Here is a 16,124-nt window from a genome sequence, read left to right on the forward strand (position 1 = left end):
ATGTACAGAACCGGGTCCTTCTCGTAGGTGATGTAGAACCAGGTGGTCATGATGGGGGCGCGGGCCAGAACCATCCCCCTCCACTCCTCCTTCGGCCCGTCCTCCGTCTCAAACATGTGCTCCACCGCCTTCCCGATCATCGTCTCCGCCAGCAGCGAGTCGCTCACCCGGGCCTGAGCTGGACCAATCAGACAGAGCGGCAGGTCAGGCTCGGCTCCAGAACCTACGGTACCAACCAAGGCTGATCCCGTCTTTACTGCAAGAGCCAGGGTTTGGATCACGAATCTGGACTTCTGGGGCTTCCAGATCTACGGTTCACCTCGACTCCAAGGTCCAGAAAAGTGGAAAAAGCAGAAGCTGTGAAAAGCTCGTAAAAACAAGATGGCGGTTCCTGGGTGGGATGACATCATATTAATTTTTACATAATCTGGGTGTAAGAATTAGGCATATTTTAGGGGTCTCCAGTCTCTGGCAGTGTTTATGTTGGGGGTCAATGTTTGGTCATCCATAAGCAGTCAGTTGACACAGAAATAAAGCTGGCAGGGCCATACGAGAACGGGAAAAATCTCTGTTCATGTGTGATTACTTGGTTCACATAACTTTCTCTTTTAACTCTTTATTTTTATTCTATTTTTCATCTCAACAGGTTCCTGTTGTTATATTTTATAACTAAGTTTCAGTTTGACAAGGTGAAAAACCAAAATGTTAAAGTTATGGAATGAGCAGAACATGAAGGATCGACTGATTGGTCAGAACAATAATTAATCAATAACTTGCATCACCAGTCCAGACAGTCGCCAGAGGTCAGAGGTCAGACAAGGCCCAGATGGATGCATGTGGGCCGCGTTTAACAAGGATGAACAGGTAGAACCCATCTGGACCCTACAGAACCCATCTGGACCCTACAGAACCCATCTGGACCCTACAGAACCCATCTGGACCCTACAGAACCCATCTGGACCCGGCGGTTCCTCACCCACTCTGTCGGGCAGAACCTCCAGGCCGACCACGCGCTCGTCGGCGTACAGCTCCAGGCCGTAGACGCAGTCGAAGCCGTCGTACTTGATCAGGTAGAGAGACGGGTTGACCGGAACCTGGTCCAGAACCGTCCCCTTCCACTGGGACGATTTACCTGAAGGGACACCGGACACGTCAACACCGAGCGACCTGGAGGTCCAGAGGTCAAGAGGTCGCCTACTCACTGCCTTCCTTCCAGATGTGCTGGATCCGGCAGCCCACGATGTTCCTCCTGGGCGGAACCAGCGTCTTACTGGGTCCGACGCTGGTCCTCTGCTTCCTGCCGGGACGCGGACAAAAACCCGAGATTACAGATCTGAACGGATTCAGATTAAAGATGAGATTAGATAATCTGGCTTCAATAAAATCACTTCTGGACGTACTTGTGTGGATTCTTCTTCTTCATCATGTTTGCAGAGACGCCTGAATGTCCTGAAACAGAAACATGAGCCTGAGTCAGCCTGAGGGCGGCGCTGCCTCAGACTGAAGGGGGGCGCTGCCTCAGCCTGAGGGGGGCGCTGCCTCAGCCTGAGGGGGGCACTGCCTCAGCCTGAGGGGGGCACTGCCTCAGCCTGAGGGCGGCGCCAGCAGAGCGTTACGGTTCTGATCAGACTCACCCCCGTCCGCTCGGGGCCGCGGCGCCGCTGGGCTCTTAAACGGAGTCTTCATTCATCCACCTGAGGGCGGGGGGGCTGTGGGGGATGGACAGCCAATCAGGACGCTGCTTTGAGTCTGGACTCAGATCGGAGGGGGTGAGGACAGAGGGAGGAGGAAGGGGGAGGGAAGGGACAGAAGGGAGGAGGTGAACCAGGAATTAGTCGGATCCGGTGAGACGTCTCATCCAGGTCAGGATTGGTGTAACGCCTGGAGGCTGGGGGGCCAATGGGGGACACCGGGGGGCCGATGGCGGACGTCAAGCTGTTGGACTCAAACTGGAAACGGCAGGAAGATTTTCTACAAGAAAACAACAAAAAACAAACATAAATGTTAAAATTCTCCAGAACCGGATCAGAGTTCTGTTTGATCCTCTCAGAACCGGATCAGAACCCAAACTGCTTTTCAATACACTGAGCGCCCTGTACCTTTAAGAACCCAGAGCTGAGTCTGAACATTAAAACCGATCAGCAGCGACTCTCTGGCGGACCCCGGTTCTGGTACCAGAGCAGCTGGACCCAGCAGGAAGTCAGCAGCAGCTGCAGCAGCTGCAGCAGCAGAACCCGCAGCGCATGCTGCAGCAGCAGCAGGAGGTCAGGGGGCCACCGGCTTCCTGTTCAGGTTCTGAGCCGCAGGGAAACTCTCAGGTCTGCCAATCAAATGGCAGTTACCATGGAAACCTGCTTCCTGCTCCAGCTGAATATCAGCAATAGGCAGCTCCACCAGCAGGGGGCGCTGTGGGTTCATCACGCTCTGCTGCTGAGCAGATCCGGTTCTCCAGTCTGACCCGGTGGGTCTGATTGGTTCTGCTGAGCTGACTCATGTTAACAATAAAGCTGCAGATAAAACCTCCTGAACACCTGCGCTAACATGCTAGCAGCAAATCTAAGTTTTCATTTAGCGCCTTAGCTTTAGCGCTCCTAGCTTCCAGTAAATCCTAAAACATTTACTGGCCTGCTTTATAAACTTTCAGTTAAACTTAAGAATCTGTCTATTTTCATGCTCTTATTCTGAAGTACTTCAAGACCATTTACACAGCACTTCCATTTCCTCTCCTCACTTTCTGAACAAAGAAACGGAGCGTAAATAAAAACACACAACTGTCTGTAGAACATCAACAGGCCTTCCACAAACCGTACAGAGGTGGGTAATGGCATTAGCTTTAGCTTCAGCTAATACCATGTTGCTGAAGTCCTATAGTATTAGCTACTATTAAAACTTAACACCATACTGCTTTAGTTTCTCCTAAATAACATGTTTTCTTAGCATTAGCTTCCTACTAAATAATAAATGTTGCTAGCTTCTTCTCAGGTTCCATTAGCATTAACTTATACTCAAACCATTTAGCATTAGCTTCCGCTAAATACCATGTTCATATTAACAGAACTAATGTTTAGGATCTGTGTTTTAGCACAGCTAGCTGTATATTTAGCGATGCCTCCCACTATTTTAACTTACGGATTTAAAAAAATATTTACACTGAAAAACTTCAATAATATCTTGTTTTAACGGCAGAATACTCTGATTCTAAGGGCGGTGAAATCAAATCATACAGAACCATATGCGAGTTTTTAGGGAAAATAAGGACTGTTTAATTATTTTAACCACCAAAATAATTAATGGCTAAAATCGCCAAATGTTGTCATTGACATTTTAAAAGCTTTTTTCATTTTCCTGGAAGCAAAAAACAAACAAACTTAATAGATACAAACGTTTTGTATGTAGGTTAAAACAAGCAACAAAGGTTTAAAAGCTGCAATTCTGTAGTAAACGTTTGTGACCCGAAGTCAGAAACACAGTTTGTAATTTGTGGATAATTGTAATGAATCATGCAACAAATTATCTTGAATTGTTGCTTTGCATTTTTAGTGGTTAAAATAATTACATCAGAAACTGTTTTCAATCTGTTATTGTTGCTCAACAACAGCCAAAATATTAAAGATGTGGAAATGTGTCCAAAAATGAGCCAAAACTCAACAACAATCTGGTTATATTTTGACTTGAGAGCAGCACTGATAATTATTTACTGTCCTGGGGAAAAGTGTGGGAAGTGACAAACATTTCAGCTGCTAGCCTCATGTAAATCCGGCCCCCCGGGGTCCACAGAGGTTCCGGCCCTGGAGGCGGTGGGACCGGCTCTGCTGGGACTGATCAAAATCAGCAGAAACCCGTCCAGCCGCTGCAGCGCCCCCAGGCGGCCGTTCAGCGCCATGAGGAGGACTTGCTGCTTGTTTTGGCTGCTGAGGATGATGAAGATGTCCATCCAGAGGTCACTCAAAGTCTGCTAAAAACACGCAGCAGCAGCGCAAACCGCCGCACCCACGCACACGACAAACCCGCAGAAAAACAGCGCACCGCAAACTGCCTCCTCCCGCAGCGCGGCGGCCACGTTGCGCCACTATTTACCAAAACCCGCAGAGGCGCAAGAAAAGGCGCAAGCGAACAAAGGCAGAGTGGGGGGGTGTGGGGTCTGCTGGGGGAGAAAACACGGCGCCGAGCTCGCAGCTTCGTAGGAAACCGTTGGACCGGAACCGCGGCTCCGGGCCCGGTTCCGCAGCGGGCCCCGCGGGCCGCGGGTACTCACCGACACGGCGGTCAGCGCTGCCGCATGATCCCAATCAGCCGCCGAAGCTCCAGATTGATCCGCTCTGCCTCCGTTTGAGGCTCCGCTGCGTCAAGCTGGCTGCGCCAAGATGGAGGGAGGGCGGGAAAGTCTGGCGCCGCCCTTCAAAATAAAAGCCCAGGTGTTAGCAGTTTTCCTGGGACTTTCCTTCAGCAGGTCTTCCAAGGACCTGGGAGGATTTTTCTACGACTTCGTGTCATTGTAGACAGAAAAGCAGTAAATTTCAGTCAAAACACAGAAATTTGAGGTTAATCTCATAAAATTACTACAAGAAAACATGAAAATCTGATAGAAAATAAACTGAAATATTTTTAGGTTAATCTCAGAAATGTAGAAAAAAACGTGGAAATTTCTGAGCTGGAAAAGTCAAATTTTTATAGAAAAAAATCTGAAATCTCACAATTTTTCTAGAAAATCCTTGATTTTTTTATTTTACGTTTATTTTAGTACTAAAAATGTAATTTAACTCGACATTTAAAGTTTCTGAGATTTTTGGAAGACGTTTATTCCTCCTTTCTGCTGTACCGTCATATTTTTCAGTTAAATTTAGTCCTTTTAGTCATTCTGACAGTGAATATTCCTAAACTTTAGTTGGATCTGTGTGAAACTCCGAGCTGAAGGTTTATTCCTGTTACATGAATGCAGGAGTGAAAGTAAGGGGGTACGGCGGGGTACCGCTACCCCTAAAAGATTTAGTGGGAGTAGCTGCAAGAGAGGGGCGGCTGTCTGCTGTAAAGAATCAACGGGTTCACTGGGCAGCTGTGAGTTCACCACTAATCAGCCGTGATTGATTAGTTTTTCAAGAACAATCTAAAACACGACTTAATCAGTTAATGAATAGCTTCTCCCCCATTTCATATTGTTTCTGAACTGTTCAAGCTTTGCTAGAGCAGGGCTGCAGGACCTTCAGAACCAACAGGTCATGATGCTGGGCTACTGATTATCCCTCTGTCTGGACACAGGACCAGTAGAACCAGTTTAACAGATAAAATGAATGGTTACATACCAGACATGGAAAACTGGGATGACTCCGTGCCATGATGTTCAGGATTTAGGTCTCATGGCATCTCAAGGTGTCAGCATGGCAGCCAGAGGGCTGAGGGAGGAAATACAGCTTTATTTTGTAGCAATTTAAGAGCTACCAGCTTTTATCGCTTCGAAAAAAATTAATCAGCACAGAAACTCCACACAAAGAAGCAGCAATATATATATATATATATATATATATATATATATATATAATTTTATTTAAAGAATTTAAAACTACTTCCACCCCTGCATAAATGTTATTTTTCACTGCCATTTGCAAACTTTTACTCATTTCCAGTTTAAACTGAATTGTATTTTTGTTACATCTGTGATCCAGGTATAAAAACTGACTCATCAGGGTTTCATCCTCCTTTTTCCTCTATTCTGACTCAAAAATCTGACTCTTTAGTTTTGACTTTTCCAACATCAGAACGGAATAATAATTTAAATGAATAACTCGCCATTACCAGACAGGCTGACATTACTCTGAACAACCCAGACAGGAACCCCCTGCTCGTTTCCGTGGCGTTGCTCGGTCCATGCGTGCAGGTTTTCAGTGGAGCCAAAAAATTCTTCAACCGTCGAGTCCCGCCTTTCTGCCTCTGGCCAAATAGTGAGCCGTGCTAGACGAAGACACCGGATCTTCCTGCCAAATACTGACTCCTGTCTCCGCACTGTTTGTGCCGCAGACGGAGCACGAGCTCCAGTTTAAACAGACATTTTATTTAAGGGCACCAGGACGTCTGTTTTTTAAACATAAACTTTATTTTTTTAAAGTTGCTGAAACGGTGTCTGCGGTGTAGTGACGGCTTCAGGCCAGCAGGAGGCGATTTGCTCGCTGTGTTTACAGTAGGAGTGAGGCTGATCCTGAGTCAGATCTTGTTGCATTTTAAACACGTAACATGGGAGGTGGATCTGATCCAGGACCAGCTTGGTTTGTTTTGGTTACGGGGACTGTCAAGTCGGGCGGTTTATGCCCACCCACTCTGATAGTGTCATGAAAAAAAACATCCCCGCCCCTCTGCCGTACCCCCGCGTACAAACCAAACAGACGGAAGGTGAAGTTACAATCAAAGCGGAGGAATTCTAGTCAAACCGAAAGCTGAGCGACTCCAGCGGACTTCACAGCGAACAGAACCGGAATACGTGCATCACGGAGAGCACGGAGCCTCATTCACACGGCGGGACACCCTGGAAAAGACGGAGAAATCCCAGGAGGATGTTCAGTTCCGAGGACTGGAGCTGAAAGTCGTTAAGACAAGATGTGAAGCGCCCCGGGAGAAAGCGGAGACCGAGGCCAGCGGCAGGATGTTGGTCCGGAGCTCGGTGAGTGTTAGCCGGGTTAGCTCTGTGAGCTGGTCTCGGTGCGTGGTGCTAAATTAAAACACGCGTGGATTTTAATCCGCTGTTCTGGCAGATTAAACTGTTAGCGGCTAATTCAGATGAACGCTAGTCGGTTCTTCCGGTGTAGAAGTTGGCCTCTGGTTCGCTGCTCAGAGCTAGCTCTTAAAGGGCCAGCTCACAGTTTCTAGGAACCTGGAAGTCCGTTGATTTCCTATTAAAAAGCTAAAAATATCTACTACGATTAAATCTGGACTAGGTTACTCGGTTCTATAAATATACAGAAGTTTCATCCAGTTTGTGAAGAACAAAACATTTTCTGTGGTTTCGTGTTATTTAGCTCACCGTAGAAATGAGTTTAAAACGACATGATTCTGGATTGATCTAATCTAGAATGGGTCACTTTACAACCCAAAGCCTCACCAGTCTAGATTTTTCAGACAGATGTCTAAACGGGCTTAAAGAAGGAAAAACATCTAAAATTTCTGCTTTTTTCTGAGATGAAATATCAAAGTTTGTTCTGAAGAGTTTATGTTTCCACAGTAAAGTGGACGTTTCACAGATGTAGAAATGTTTTATAGAAGCTGACTGAAATGTGTAATCCAGATTTCCTCTCGGATTATAATCTAGAGCTAATTTAATTTAACTCTGAGCCTGCTCTGAATCAGACACCAACTTCAGGCTAACTAGCCGTTAGCTCTGTGAACCGGTAACTCGAACCATCAGCTGGTTCTGGTTCCTGGTGGAGGAACTTTGGTCCATTTAAACACAGCAGCAAAATAACCTGATCATCTATTTAGTGGTAGAATAAATGATAATATTATTTACCAGAAATCCAGATTAAATAGAATAAACTTTAATCTGGTGCTGCTGATAGTTGGAATGGTTTAAATGAGTTAAATTCATATTTTATTCTTGTTTTTAATACAAAATATGATCCATGATTGAAGGGAAGGAAAGTTTCCATTGAACTGAAGAGAGAAAATATCAGGCTGGTGCTGCTGGTTCACCTGAGAAGGGTCAAAGGTCATCTCCATCATCATCATCATCATCTTCCAGAGAGGAAAACATCTGATGTCCCAGCAGCTTCAGCCTGAGGTCAGAGGTCACAGCATGAAACTCAGAGAAATGACCAGACACCCCCAGAGCTCCACAGGTCGAAGGTCATGACCCTGAACCAGATTGAAGGAGAAATGTTCTTCTGCAGAATCAAGCTGAGGATGCGATGCGTTCCAACATGGCTGCCGCTCGCATCACCGCAGGAACAAGTCGTCTTTATCAGATTCACTGTTGGAAACGATGCAGAGTCAGAACCTCCCAGCTGGAGGCGGATCAGATGTTCTGATCCAACAGGAAACGGATCCGACAGGAACCCTGCTGCATTCTGGGAGCTCGGCACGGCAGGGAGGAGTTTGACCTCTGACCTGATGAATGCAGACGCTGTGCTGCTGACAGCCAGCTGATCTCTGGTCATGTGATCCGGTTCAGTCTGCAGAGGAACAGCGCCGCTTTTATCCTCCACCTCCTGAAGCTAATGAGCCGTTAGCCTCTGAGCGCTAACGGCTCATTAGCTTCCACAGAACCAAGAACGTCAGGCCTGGTTCTGTTCAGACCGGTTCTGGCCTGCAGCGCAGAGTTTCTGACCCGGTCCAGTTCAACCGGCAGCTGGGTCCTGGATCAGCGCCGGTCCGGTCCGGTCTGGTCCGGTCCGAAGCTGCGGCTCAAACGGACCAGATCCCTCCTGCTTACCTGACACCACGGAGTCAGAACGGGAAACGATCCGACTGGGTCAGACGAAGAACCGCTGGGCTCCGTCAGAACTCGGTACATTCACATCATCATTCATAAATAATTAGGAAATACAGAAACATAACGTCCACATGAAAGGGAAAAAGAATCATCTTATTTTGAAAGGCTACTTCCTGTATTTCAGGGACTTTTATTTAATGGGGCATTTATTAGTTTATTATCTGGAGTAATTATTAATAATTATTAACAGAATTTTTTTATTCAACCTTTTAAAGAAACGGATTTCCACACAATAAACGCATGAAGCTGAAAATTCCCACTTTTCTCTGTCCTTAAATGCATCACCAGGTATGAATCACTTCCTGCATTTCCTGAGAATCCTTCCTGTTCGGATCAAAGTTTGATCTGCTGGACCCAGAACCGGTTCTGACCCGGTTCTGGTGTGGTTCTGAGTGGTTCTGAGTGGTTCTGAGTGGCTCTGGTGTGGTTCTGTGTGGCTCTGACCCGGTTCTGAGTGGTTCTGACCCGGTTCTGAGTGGCTCTGACCCGGTTCTGAGTGGTTCTGACCCGGTTCTGAGTGGTTCTGACCCGGTTCTGAGTGGTTCTGGTGTGGTTCTCTCCTCAGCTGAAGCGGACCCGGGCCAGGGTGACCCATGCGGTGGTGGTGATCTTCCTGGAGTTCTTCGCCTGGGGCCTGCTGACCACGCCCATGCTGAAGGTGAGAACCGGGTCGGCGGTTCTGTTGGGCTCAGACAGAACCAGAACCGGGCTCCGGGTCGGCTGACGCCTTGTGGTCTGGTTCTCCAGGTTCTCCATGAGACGTTCCCTCAGCACACCTTCCTGATGAACGGCCTGGTGCACGGCGTCAAGGTGAGGGGGCGGGGCTTAACCACAACAGGAAGTAGAATCATGCAGCACTTCCTCCTCCCTGCAGACCCGACTTCCCCTCCCAGAACCATCCGTCTGGTTCCGACCCGCTTAATAACTTTAAAAAAGGAGGAAAAATGACTGAAATGAGAAACTTTGGTGTGAATAGAAACGGGCCGCTGCTGCGTCCCGTTCCCCTCTGTTGCCCACGGGTTTCACATCGCTGTCCGGGTCGGAACCGGTCGGACCCGTCCTCTAACGGCCGTGTCTCTGTCCTCAGGGCTTCCTGTCCTTCCTGTCGGCTCCTCTGATTGGTGCTCTGTCGGACACCTGGGGCAGGAAGTCCTTCCTCCTCATCACCGTCTTCTTCACCTGCGCTCCCATCCCCTTCATGAGGATCAGCCCCTGGTGAGTCCGCTTCCGGTTCCACATATTCAGACTTTCTGGATCAGAACCGATGTTTAGAGGACCCGGATGTTTGAGCTGCGGATCAGAACCCATCCTGTGTGTTCGGATTGGAACCGGTCCTGGTTCTGGGAAACTTTGTTCTGAAGTTTCTCAGGTTCTGATGAAGCAGAAACCCGGTCGGGTTCTGAGGTTCTGCTGGGTTTAACCCACATGTTCCTCATGTGAGCGGCTGCAGCATCCGGCCTCTGGCTCCCCCTGCTGGCCGCTCGCAGCGCCACACGCTGACCAGTTCCCACACGTCCGTCTGGTTCTGAATGGATCTCAGGTTTTAATCTGAGATCTGACCCGGTTCAGCAGAACAGAACCGGCTCTCTGGGTTCTGAAGCAGCCGACCCGCTCTCAGGAAGCCGATTGAAATAAATCAATTAAAACGAGATCAATCATTTTCTTTGTTAATTTTTTTCTCGTTTCTTCCAACAGATATTTTCTCTTAGTTCGTTTATTTATTTTAGGTATTTAAAACATTTTCCAGTTTTAGAATTTAAAGTTTATTTCCATTATTTCTCCATGACTTGGTTTCATAACAACATTATTCTTTATTGCCACCATTTCTGACGGGTTTAATGAACCAGAATCACCATCAAAATGTGACAAACTTCCGGTTTTTCTCTGTAAATCTGTTTCTGCTCCATGTTTTACTGCAGCTCAAGACAAATAAATCACTTTTCTACAGAAATTCACGTTAAATCAACAAACTCTTGACTTATTTCAGTTTTTTCTACTGAACGGTCGTCGTGTTGCAGTGATGGCTCCGACCTGCAGGTGGCAGCGTTTCCTACAAAACAACACAATATCTCAGAATTCACTGCAAATATTTCTAAAAACTTTAAACGGATAAAAACGAGAGAAACGAGGATGGGTCAGAACCAGGTGGAACCGGGTCGGAGGTCATGTGACCACAGAGAGGTTCTGGTCTGGTTCTGGTAAATCCTGCCTGATTCTGAGCTGAACTCTAAAATCAGCCATGTTTTCCTGCCCTGCTGTTAAGCCTCAATGTGCTGCAGAACCGACCCGACCCGGTTCCGTCTGACCCGGTTCTGTGTCTCCAGGTGGTACTTTGCTCTGATCGCCGTGTCGGGGACGTTCGCCGTGACCTTCTCCGTGATCTTCGCCTACGTCGCCGACGTCACCGAGGAGCACGAGAGGAGCACCGCCTACGGCCTGGTAACGACCAATCAGAACGCTGCGCAGGCTGCTGACATCACAGCAGCTCCAGATCAGGAACCGCCTCATTATCGGTGTTATTATCCAATCAGTAACGGTTCTGTCAGGATGAATTGAACAGAACCAGCTGAACTGATCGGATCGTCTTCAGAACCAGCTGGTAGTTTGTAGAAACGCTGGATCCTGATTGGACGAATGACTGTAAAGGAAATCACAGCTGCGCTAACCAAAATGCTAACTGCGCTGCTGATCATGAGCATCAGTTCCACTGGCGCTAAAGCGCTACGCTAGCATGATATCCAGCAGAAGCTAAACCGCTAAATGATCCCTCCACTGGGAAACCGGTTCCTCCGATCATCTGTTACTCTGATCGGGTCCGAGTCGGTCCGTAGCTTCATCGGATCGCTCCTCAGTGTCCGGGTTTTCCGGACCTGGTTCGGCCCGGATCAGAGCCGGTTCTGTAGGGCCCGGCTCACCTGAGCTCCTCCTCCTCCCAGGTGTCGGCGACCTTCGCCGCCAGCTTGGTGACGAGCCCGGCCATCGGCGCCTACCTGTCCAGTCGCTATGGGGACAGCCTGGTGGTGCTGGTCGCCACGGTGATCGCGGTGACGGACATCGCGTTCGTGTTCTTCTTGGTTCCCGAGTCGCTGCCGGACAAGATGAGGCTGTCGTCGTTGGGGTTCCCCATCTCCTGGGAGCAGGCCGACCCGTTCGCTGTGAGTCAGTCGGACCCGGCAGCAGAACCGGAACCAGAACCAGCAGCTGAACCTCTGATTGGTTGCTTGGGTTTCAGTCGCTGCGGCGCGTCGGGAAGGATTCCACGGTTCTGCTGATCTGCGTCACCGTCTTCCTGTCCTACCTGCCTGAAGCCGGACAGTATTCCAGCTTCTTCCTCTACCTGAAGCAGGTAGGCACACACACACACACACACACACACCTGGCTCCTCCGTCATGCTGGACCGTCGGAGGGATTTATTTTTCCTCTCGTCTCCTCCAGGTGATCCATTTCTCCCCTGAAGCCATCGCTGCCTACATCGCCATGGTGGGAATCCTCTCCATCGTTGCTCAGGTTCGATGGAATTTGTTCAAATTCTCACAAGTTGAATCGTTTCTGCTAAAGCTAAATTTATCTCCTTTTTCTCCCAGCGCTAACTAGAAACAACCAATCAGAGCCAAGGGGCGGGTCTTAGCGCTGCTAACTCTCTGCTGAGCTGCAGCGTGATAGCATAGCCTGTTGTGAACGCTACTGCTAGCTAGCTTAGATTGTTGTGAGTGCTAATTATAACTAGCATAGCCTGTTGTGATGCTACTGCAATAAAAGGAACATGTAACAAAGTGAACTTAGTTGATTTGGCAGAAACTAAATTCCTCTTTAATATTTAATGCAACAAATTGATGGTAAATATAACAGCCTGACCCCTGCAGCAAACGGAGACCATGCTCATTCTCCGGCTGCGTTAGCGTAGCAGCCGCTAGCACCGAGTCGCCATGACAGTGAAAACAAACATGGAGCAGCGAGGTCAGACGGCCGCTTCCTGTTTTATTCAGATTAAATAAATTTATTTCTAAATGAAGAATAAGAGCTGCTGCAGAGAAAACTCTAAAAACGACTCGGATCAGAACTGTTCCTCCAGGTGTCGGCAGCAGCTGTCTCTGTGACCTCTGACCCCTGACCTGTCCCCTCAGACCGTCCTGCTCAGCGTTCTGATGCGAACCATCGGGAAGAAGAACACGGTTCTGTTGGGTCTGGGCTTCCAGCTGCTGCAGCTGGGCTGGTACGCCTTCGGGTCCGAGCCGTGGTGAGTCTCTGGATCTGTTCCCGGTTCCGGTTCTGGTTCTGGTTCTGACAGGTTGGTTCTGTCCCTGCAGGATGATGTGGGCAGCAGGAACCATTGCTGCCTTGTCCTCCATCACCTTCCCAGCAGTCTCTGCTCTCGTGTCGCACAACGCCGCCGCCGACCAGCAGGGTGAGCCAATCAGAGCAGCTTCACGTTACAGCAGCCAATCAGGAGCAGCCTGACTGTGTGTGTGTGTGTGTGTGTGTGTGTGTGTGTGTGTGTAGGCGTGGTCCAGGGGATGATCACGGGGATCCGGGGCCTCTGTAACGGTTTGGGTCCGGCTCTCTACGGATTCATCTTCTTCCTGTTCAACGTGGAGCTGAGCGACGTTCCAGCAGCCGCAGGAACGCCGGACACGCAGGTACTAGACACGCCCACTGGGACACGCCCACTGGGACACGCCCACTGGGACACGCCCACCTGGACACGCCCACATTCAGAGCAGAAATTAAACCAAGACATTCCAATAGACGGAAACTGTCTGACTCTGAATCTGTTCTTCCATCTGCTGGTATTTTTATCTTCACCTGATTCCTGTCAGTAAAATAATTTTTATTTTTTTAACAGGAAGTGAGGTGTCAGTTTTTCTGTAACCTGTAGTGCCGTAACCAGAACGGCGCGGCAGCCATCTTTACTGAGGGCTGCTGGGTAACGGCTCCGTTCTTCTTCTTGGGTTTCATCAGATTATGATAAACATTTAACCGAGCATCCAGACGGATCAGAACCTGGCCGGTTCTGGTCGGGTCAGCCACTGTAGAACCTTCTCACCTTGAGCCGATCCAAACATTTTGATTCAAAGCTAAAGATCAGGTTGAATCAGAGGTGAAAGGTCACCGTTTCCTGTCTCCACAGCGCGCCGTCATCCCGGGCCCTCCCTTCCTGTTCGGGGCGTGCTCCGTCGTCCTCGCCGTGGTCGTCGCCATTTTCATCCCGGAGAATCTCCGCCCCGCCGGCGGTCCGGCCGCCACTAAGCCCGCACACGCTCAGAACGGCGGCGCGGCGCTGGCCACGCCCACCAGCGACGCCGAGGACATCGAGCCGCTCCTGCAGGACAGCAGCATGTGAGCGGGCGGCGGCCAATCACTGACGCCGTTCATGAGCTCTCTCCTGATTGGCTGAGACCAAAGGGCTCGGGGGACAGCGCCCCCTCTGGACTCTACCAGCAGGTAAACTGACTCACCTGTTGGAGTTTCTCTGCTTCATTATGCACCTGCTGGCTCCGCCCCCCCGGTTACCATGACGACGACTGGAGGAAGTTCCCGGATCCACCGACGATTTACTTTTAGACGGAAACTCCGCCTCCACTCCGTTACCATGGTGACGTCTAGGGACGCGGCGTCATGGCAACGGGTTCTGGACTCAGTGTCGGTCAGACCTCAGAGCCTCGCCTGGTTCTGGAGGTTCTGCTTGACCTTTGACCCGTCAGAACCACAGCCCCTGTTCCGGTTGGGATCCGTGTTTCTGGTTCCGGAACGTTTTTAACCAAACATCTGGACTCGAGTCTGGTCCGGTCCGGTTTGCTTCCTGGTTCCTTCTGGAGCGTCACAGCGGGTCTGGATTAACAGAACCAGGCGTTCCGTTCTGGCTGACCCGGTTCCTGTAGCTCCAGAACCTCCAGAACCAGGCAGCTGTGGTCCAGATGTCTCTGCTGCGCTTTAGTGCCTCTAACCGACCCGGTTTCTACCAGCCGGGTTTTTTCAGAACTTTGTGACGATCTTAATAAAGATGTTTGAACCGAGCCTCCAGGTTTCACTCTGCATGTTTCCATCGCAGTTCCAGGTTTGGATCAGAACCAGAAAGAACCGGGACAGAACCAGAAACTTAAAACATAAAATATGTATTTAATTTATGTTAAAAAGGAAATGTTTACGGTAAGGAAATGAAATTAAAATCATTTCTAGTGTATCGCCTCTTAGCCCCGCCCCTGACTGGGAAGTGGGCGGGGCCATAGTGGGGAGCGGAGGGGCCACCGTGGTGAGGGGCGGGGCCACCGTGGTGAGGGGAGGGGCCACCGTGGTGAGGGGCGCTGTAATCAGCCTTTTCAACAAATCCACTTTTATTTTGAAGACATTAAAAGTTCCACTAAACTAATTTTTAGTGTGATCTGAAGTGACGTCAGAATATTAATCACCAGATTTTATTAAAGCTTCTGAACAAAATGAAAACTACACACAAACTGCAGGAAGTCCAGAAAAACAAAACACGGAAACATTTCCTGGAATCTAAAATCATGTTGGAATAAAATGGGAACATTTTATATCATCGAACCTAAAATCATGTTGATGCTGTTAAAACATTTAAATCTGTTTCTGTGATTCTGATTTTTATGTTTGGTCACAAATTCAAACTCTTCAAAGCAAAAACACACAAACCATCAGCCTGAGGAGGTCAAAGGTCACCCTGAAGAGAAAACTAATGTTTTTGTTTTCTGGAACACAAAATTATTTTGAAATGGAAAATTTATTTTCTGTAAACTATATAAACCAGTTTTTATTACATTTTTGCTGATTTTCATCTGTATTTAAATTAAAATCCAAAAATAATGTAAAATTTTAACCGCAGTAAAGATTCATATGGAAATTATTAAATTATTACAAACGAGAATATTTACTGGAATTTAAACTGAAATAAAAGCCAACAAGACAAACCAGAACCTTCTGGGCCACTTGATGTTCAGAACCTCCAGAACCAGGATCTGGACCCGCGTCCGGCAGCTGGACTCTGCAGAACGGGTCTGGTTCTGGTTCTGGTTCTGGTTCTGGTTCTGGTTCTGGTTCTGGTTCTGGTCCGTCACAGCAGGCAGGAGATGGAGACCTTGGTGGTGGAGAAGGGGACGGTGTCTGGTTTGGGACAAACAGAGTTAGCGGTTAGCAGCGTTAGCGGTTAGCGTCGGGTCGCGCTGCAGGCGACCTTGGACTGACCTCTGTCCTTCAGCGTGCTGATGTAGGCCTCCATGAACTCCTTCTCACTGCCGTCCTTCACCTCCTGCTCCCTCCACCTCCTCCTCTTCTCCTTCTTCTTCTCCTCTTCCTCCTTCCTCCTCCTCCTCTTCTCGGGGTTGTCATAGAGACGGATGAACCTGCAGCGGGACACAGACGCCGGTCGGCCCGATGGTTCACGGCGCCGCCGACCTGTTGGGATCTTACTTGATCTCCGGGTCGTTGCAGAGTTTGGTCGGGACGCAGGTCAACGCGTCGCCGCTGGCAACCACCATCTGCAGACTGGAGATGTTGGCGAGACAAACTGGGAGGTAGGACAGGCTGTTGTGGTGGACGAAGAGGGTGGACAGCTCCTGCAGCCTGGGCACAGAAAGAGAGTACACCCTGCTAACCAACAGGAAAAAGAAAGTACACCCTGCTAACCAACAGGAAAAA

At 48.9% G+C, this 16,124-nt stretch overlaps 3 protein-coding genes across 4 annotated transcripts in view; 1 reads left to right on the forward strand and 2 right to left on the reverse strand.

The window, feature by feature from the left end:
* The window catches only part of spinb (spindlin b), a 7,755-nt gene extending 3,362 nt beyond the window's left edge, over nt 1–4,393 (reverse strand). Inside the window, exons 1-6 of the mRNA XM_017306593.1 lie at nt 4,256–4,393; nt 1,635–1,971; nt 1,401–1,449; nt 1,203–1,297; nt 977–1,132; nt 1–178 (exon numbers count right to left, since the gene is read on the reverse strand). Of these exons, the coding sequence (XP_017162082.1) occupies nt 1–178; nt 977–1,132; nt 1,203–1,297; nt 1,401–1,449; nt 1,635–1,686 (530 nt within the window). The 5' untranslated portion in view covers nt 1,687–1,971; nt 4,256–4,393. The remainder of the gene's footprint in view (nt 179–976; nt 1,133–1,202; nt 1,298–1,400; nt 1,450–1,634; nt 1,972–4,255) is intronic.
* Nucleotides 4,394–6,378: 1,985 nt separating this feature from the next.
* On the forward strand, nt 6,379–14,489 carry mfsd14bb (major facilitator superfamily domain containing 14Bb). Its single transcript, XM_017306588.1, has 12 exons — nt 6,379–6,649; nt 9,039–9,131; nt 9,221–9,283; nt 9,561–9,688; nt 10,798–10,912; nt 11,410–11,628; nt 11,706–11,819; nt 11,910–11,981; nt 12,599–12,711; nt 12,782–12,879; nt 12,975–13,111; nt 13,603–14,489. The coding sequence occupies exons 1-12, from the start codon at nt 6,632–6,634 to the stop codon at nt 13,813–13,815; spliced, it is 1,383 nt and encodes a 460-aa protein (XP_017162077.1). The 5' UTR covers nt 6,379–6,631; the 3' UTR covers nt 13,816–14,489.
* A 738-nt stretch (nt 14,490–15,227) lies between these two features.
* Nucleotides 15,228–16,124, reverse strand: part of lrrc2 (leucine rich repeat containing 2) — a 9,535-nt gene continuing 8,638 nt past the window's right edge. For both annotated transcript variants that reach the window (XM_008419428.2, XM_008419429.2), the window contains exons 8-10: nt 15,897–16,049; nt 15,672–15,829; nt 15,228–15,590 (exon numbers count right to left, since the gene is read on the reverse strand). In XM_008419428.2, coding sequence (XP_008417650.1) covers nt 15,541–15,590; nt 15,672–15,829; nt 15,897–16,049 — 361 coding nt within the window. In that variant the 3' untranslated portion in view covers nt 15,228–15,540. The remainder of the gene's footprint in view (nt 15,591–15,671; nt 15,830–15,896; nt 16,050–16,124) is intronic.

The sequence above is a fragment of the Poecilia reticulata genome, linkage group LG9 (assembly GCF_000633615.1).
Source record: "Poecilia reticulata strain Guanapo linkage group LG9, Guppy_female_1.0+MT, whole genome shotgun sequence".
Classification (NCBI taxonomy): domain Eukaryota; kingdom Metazoa; phylum Chordata; class Actinopteri; order Cyprinodontiformes; family Poeciliidae; genus Poecilia; species Poecilia reticulata.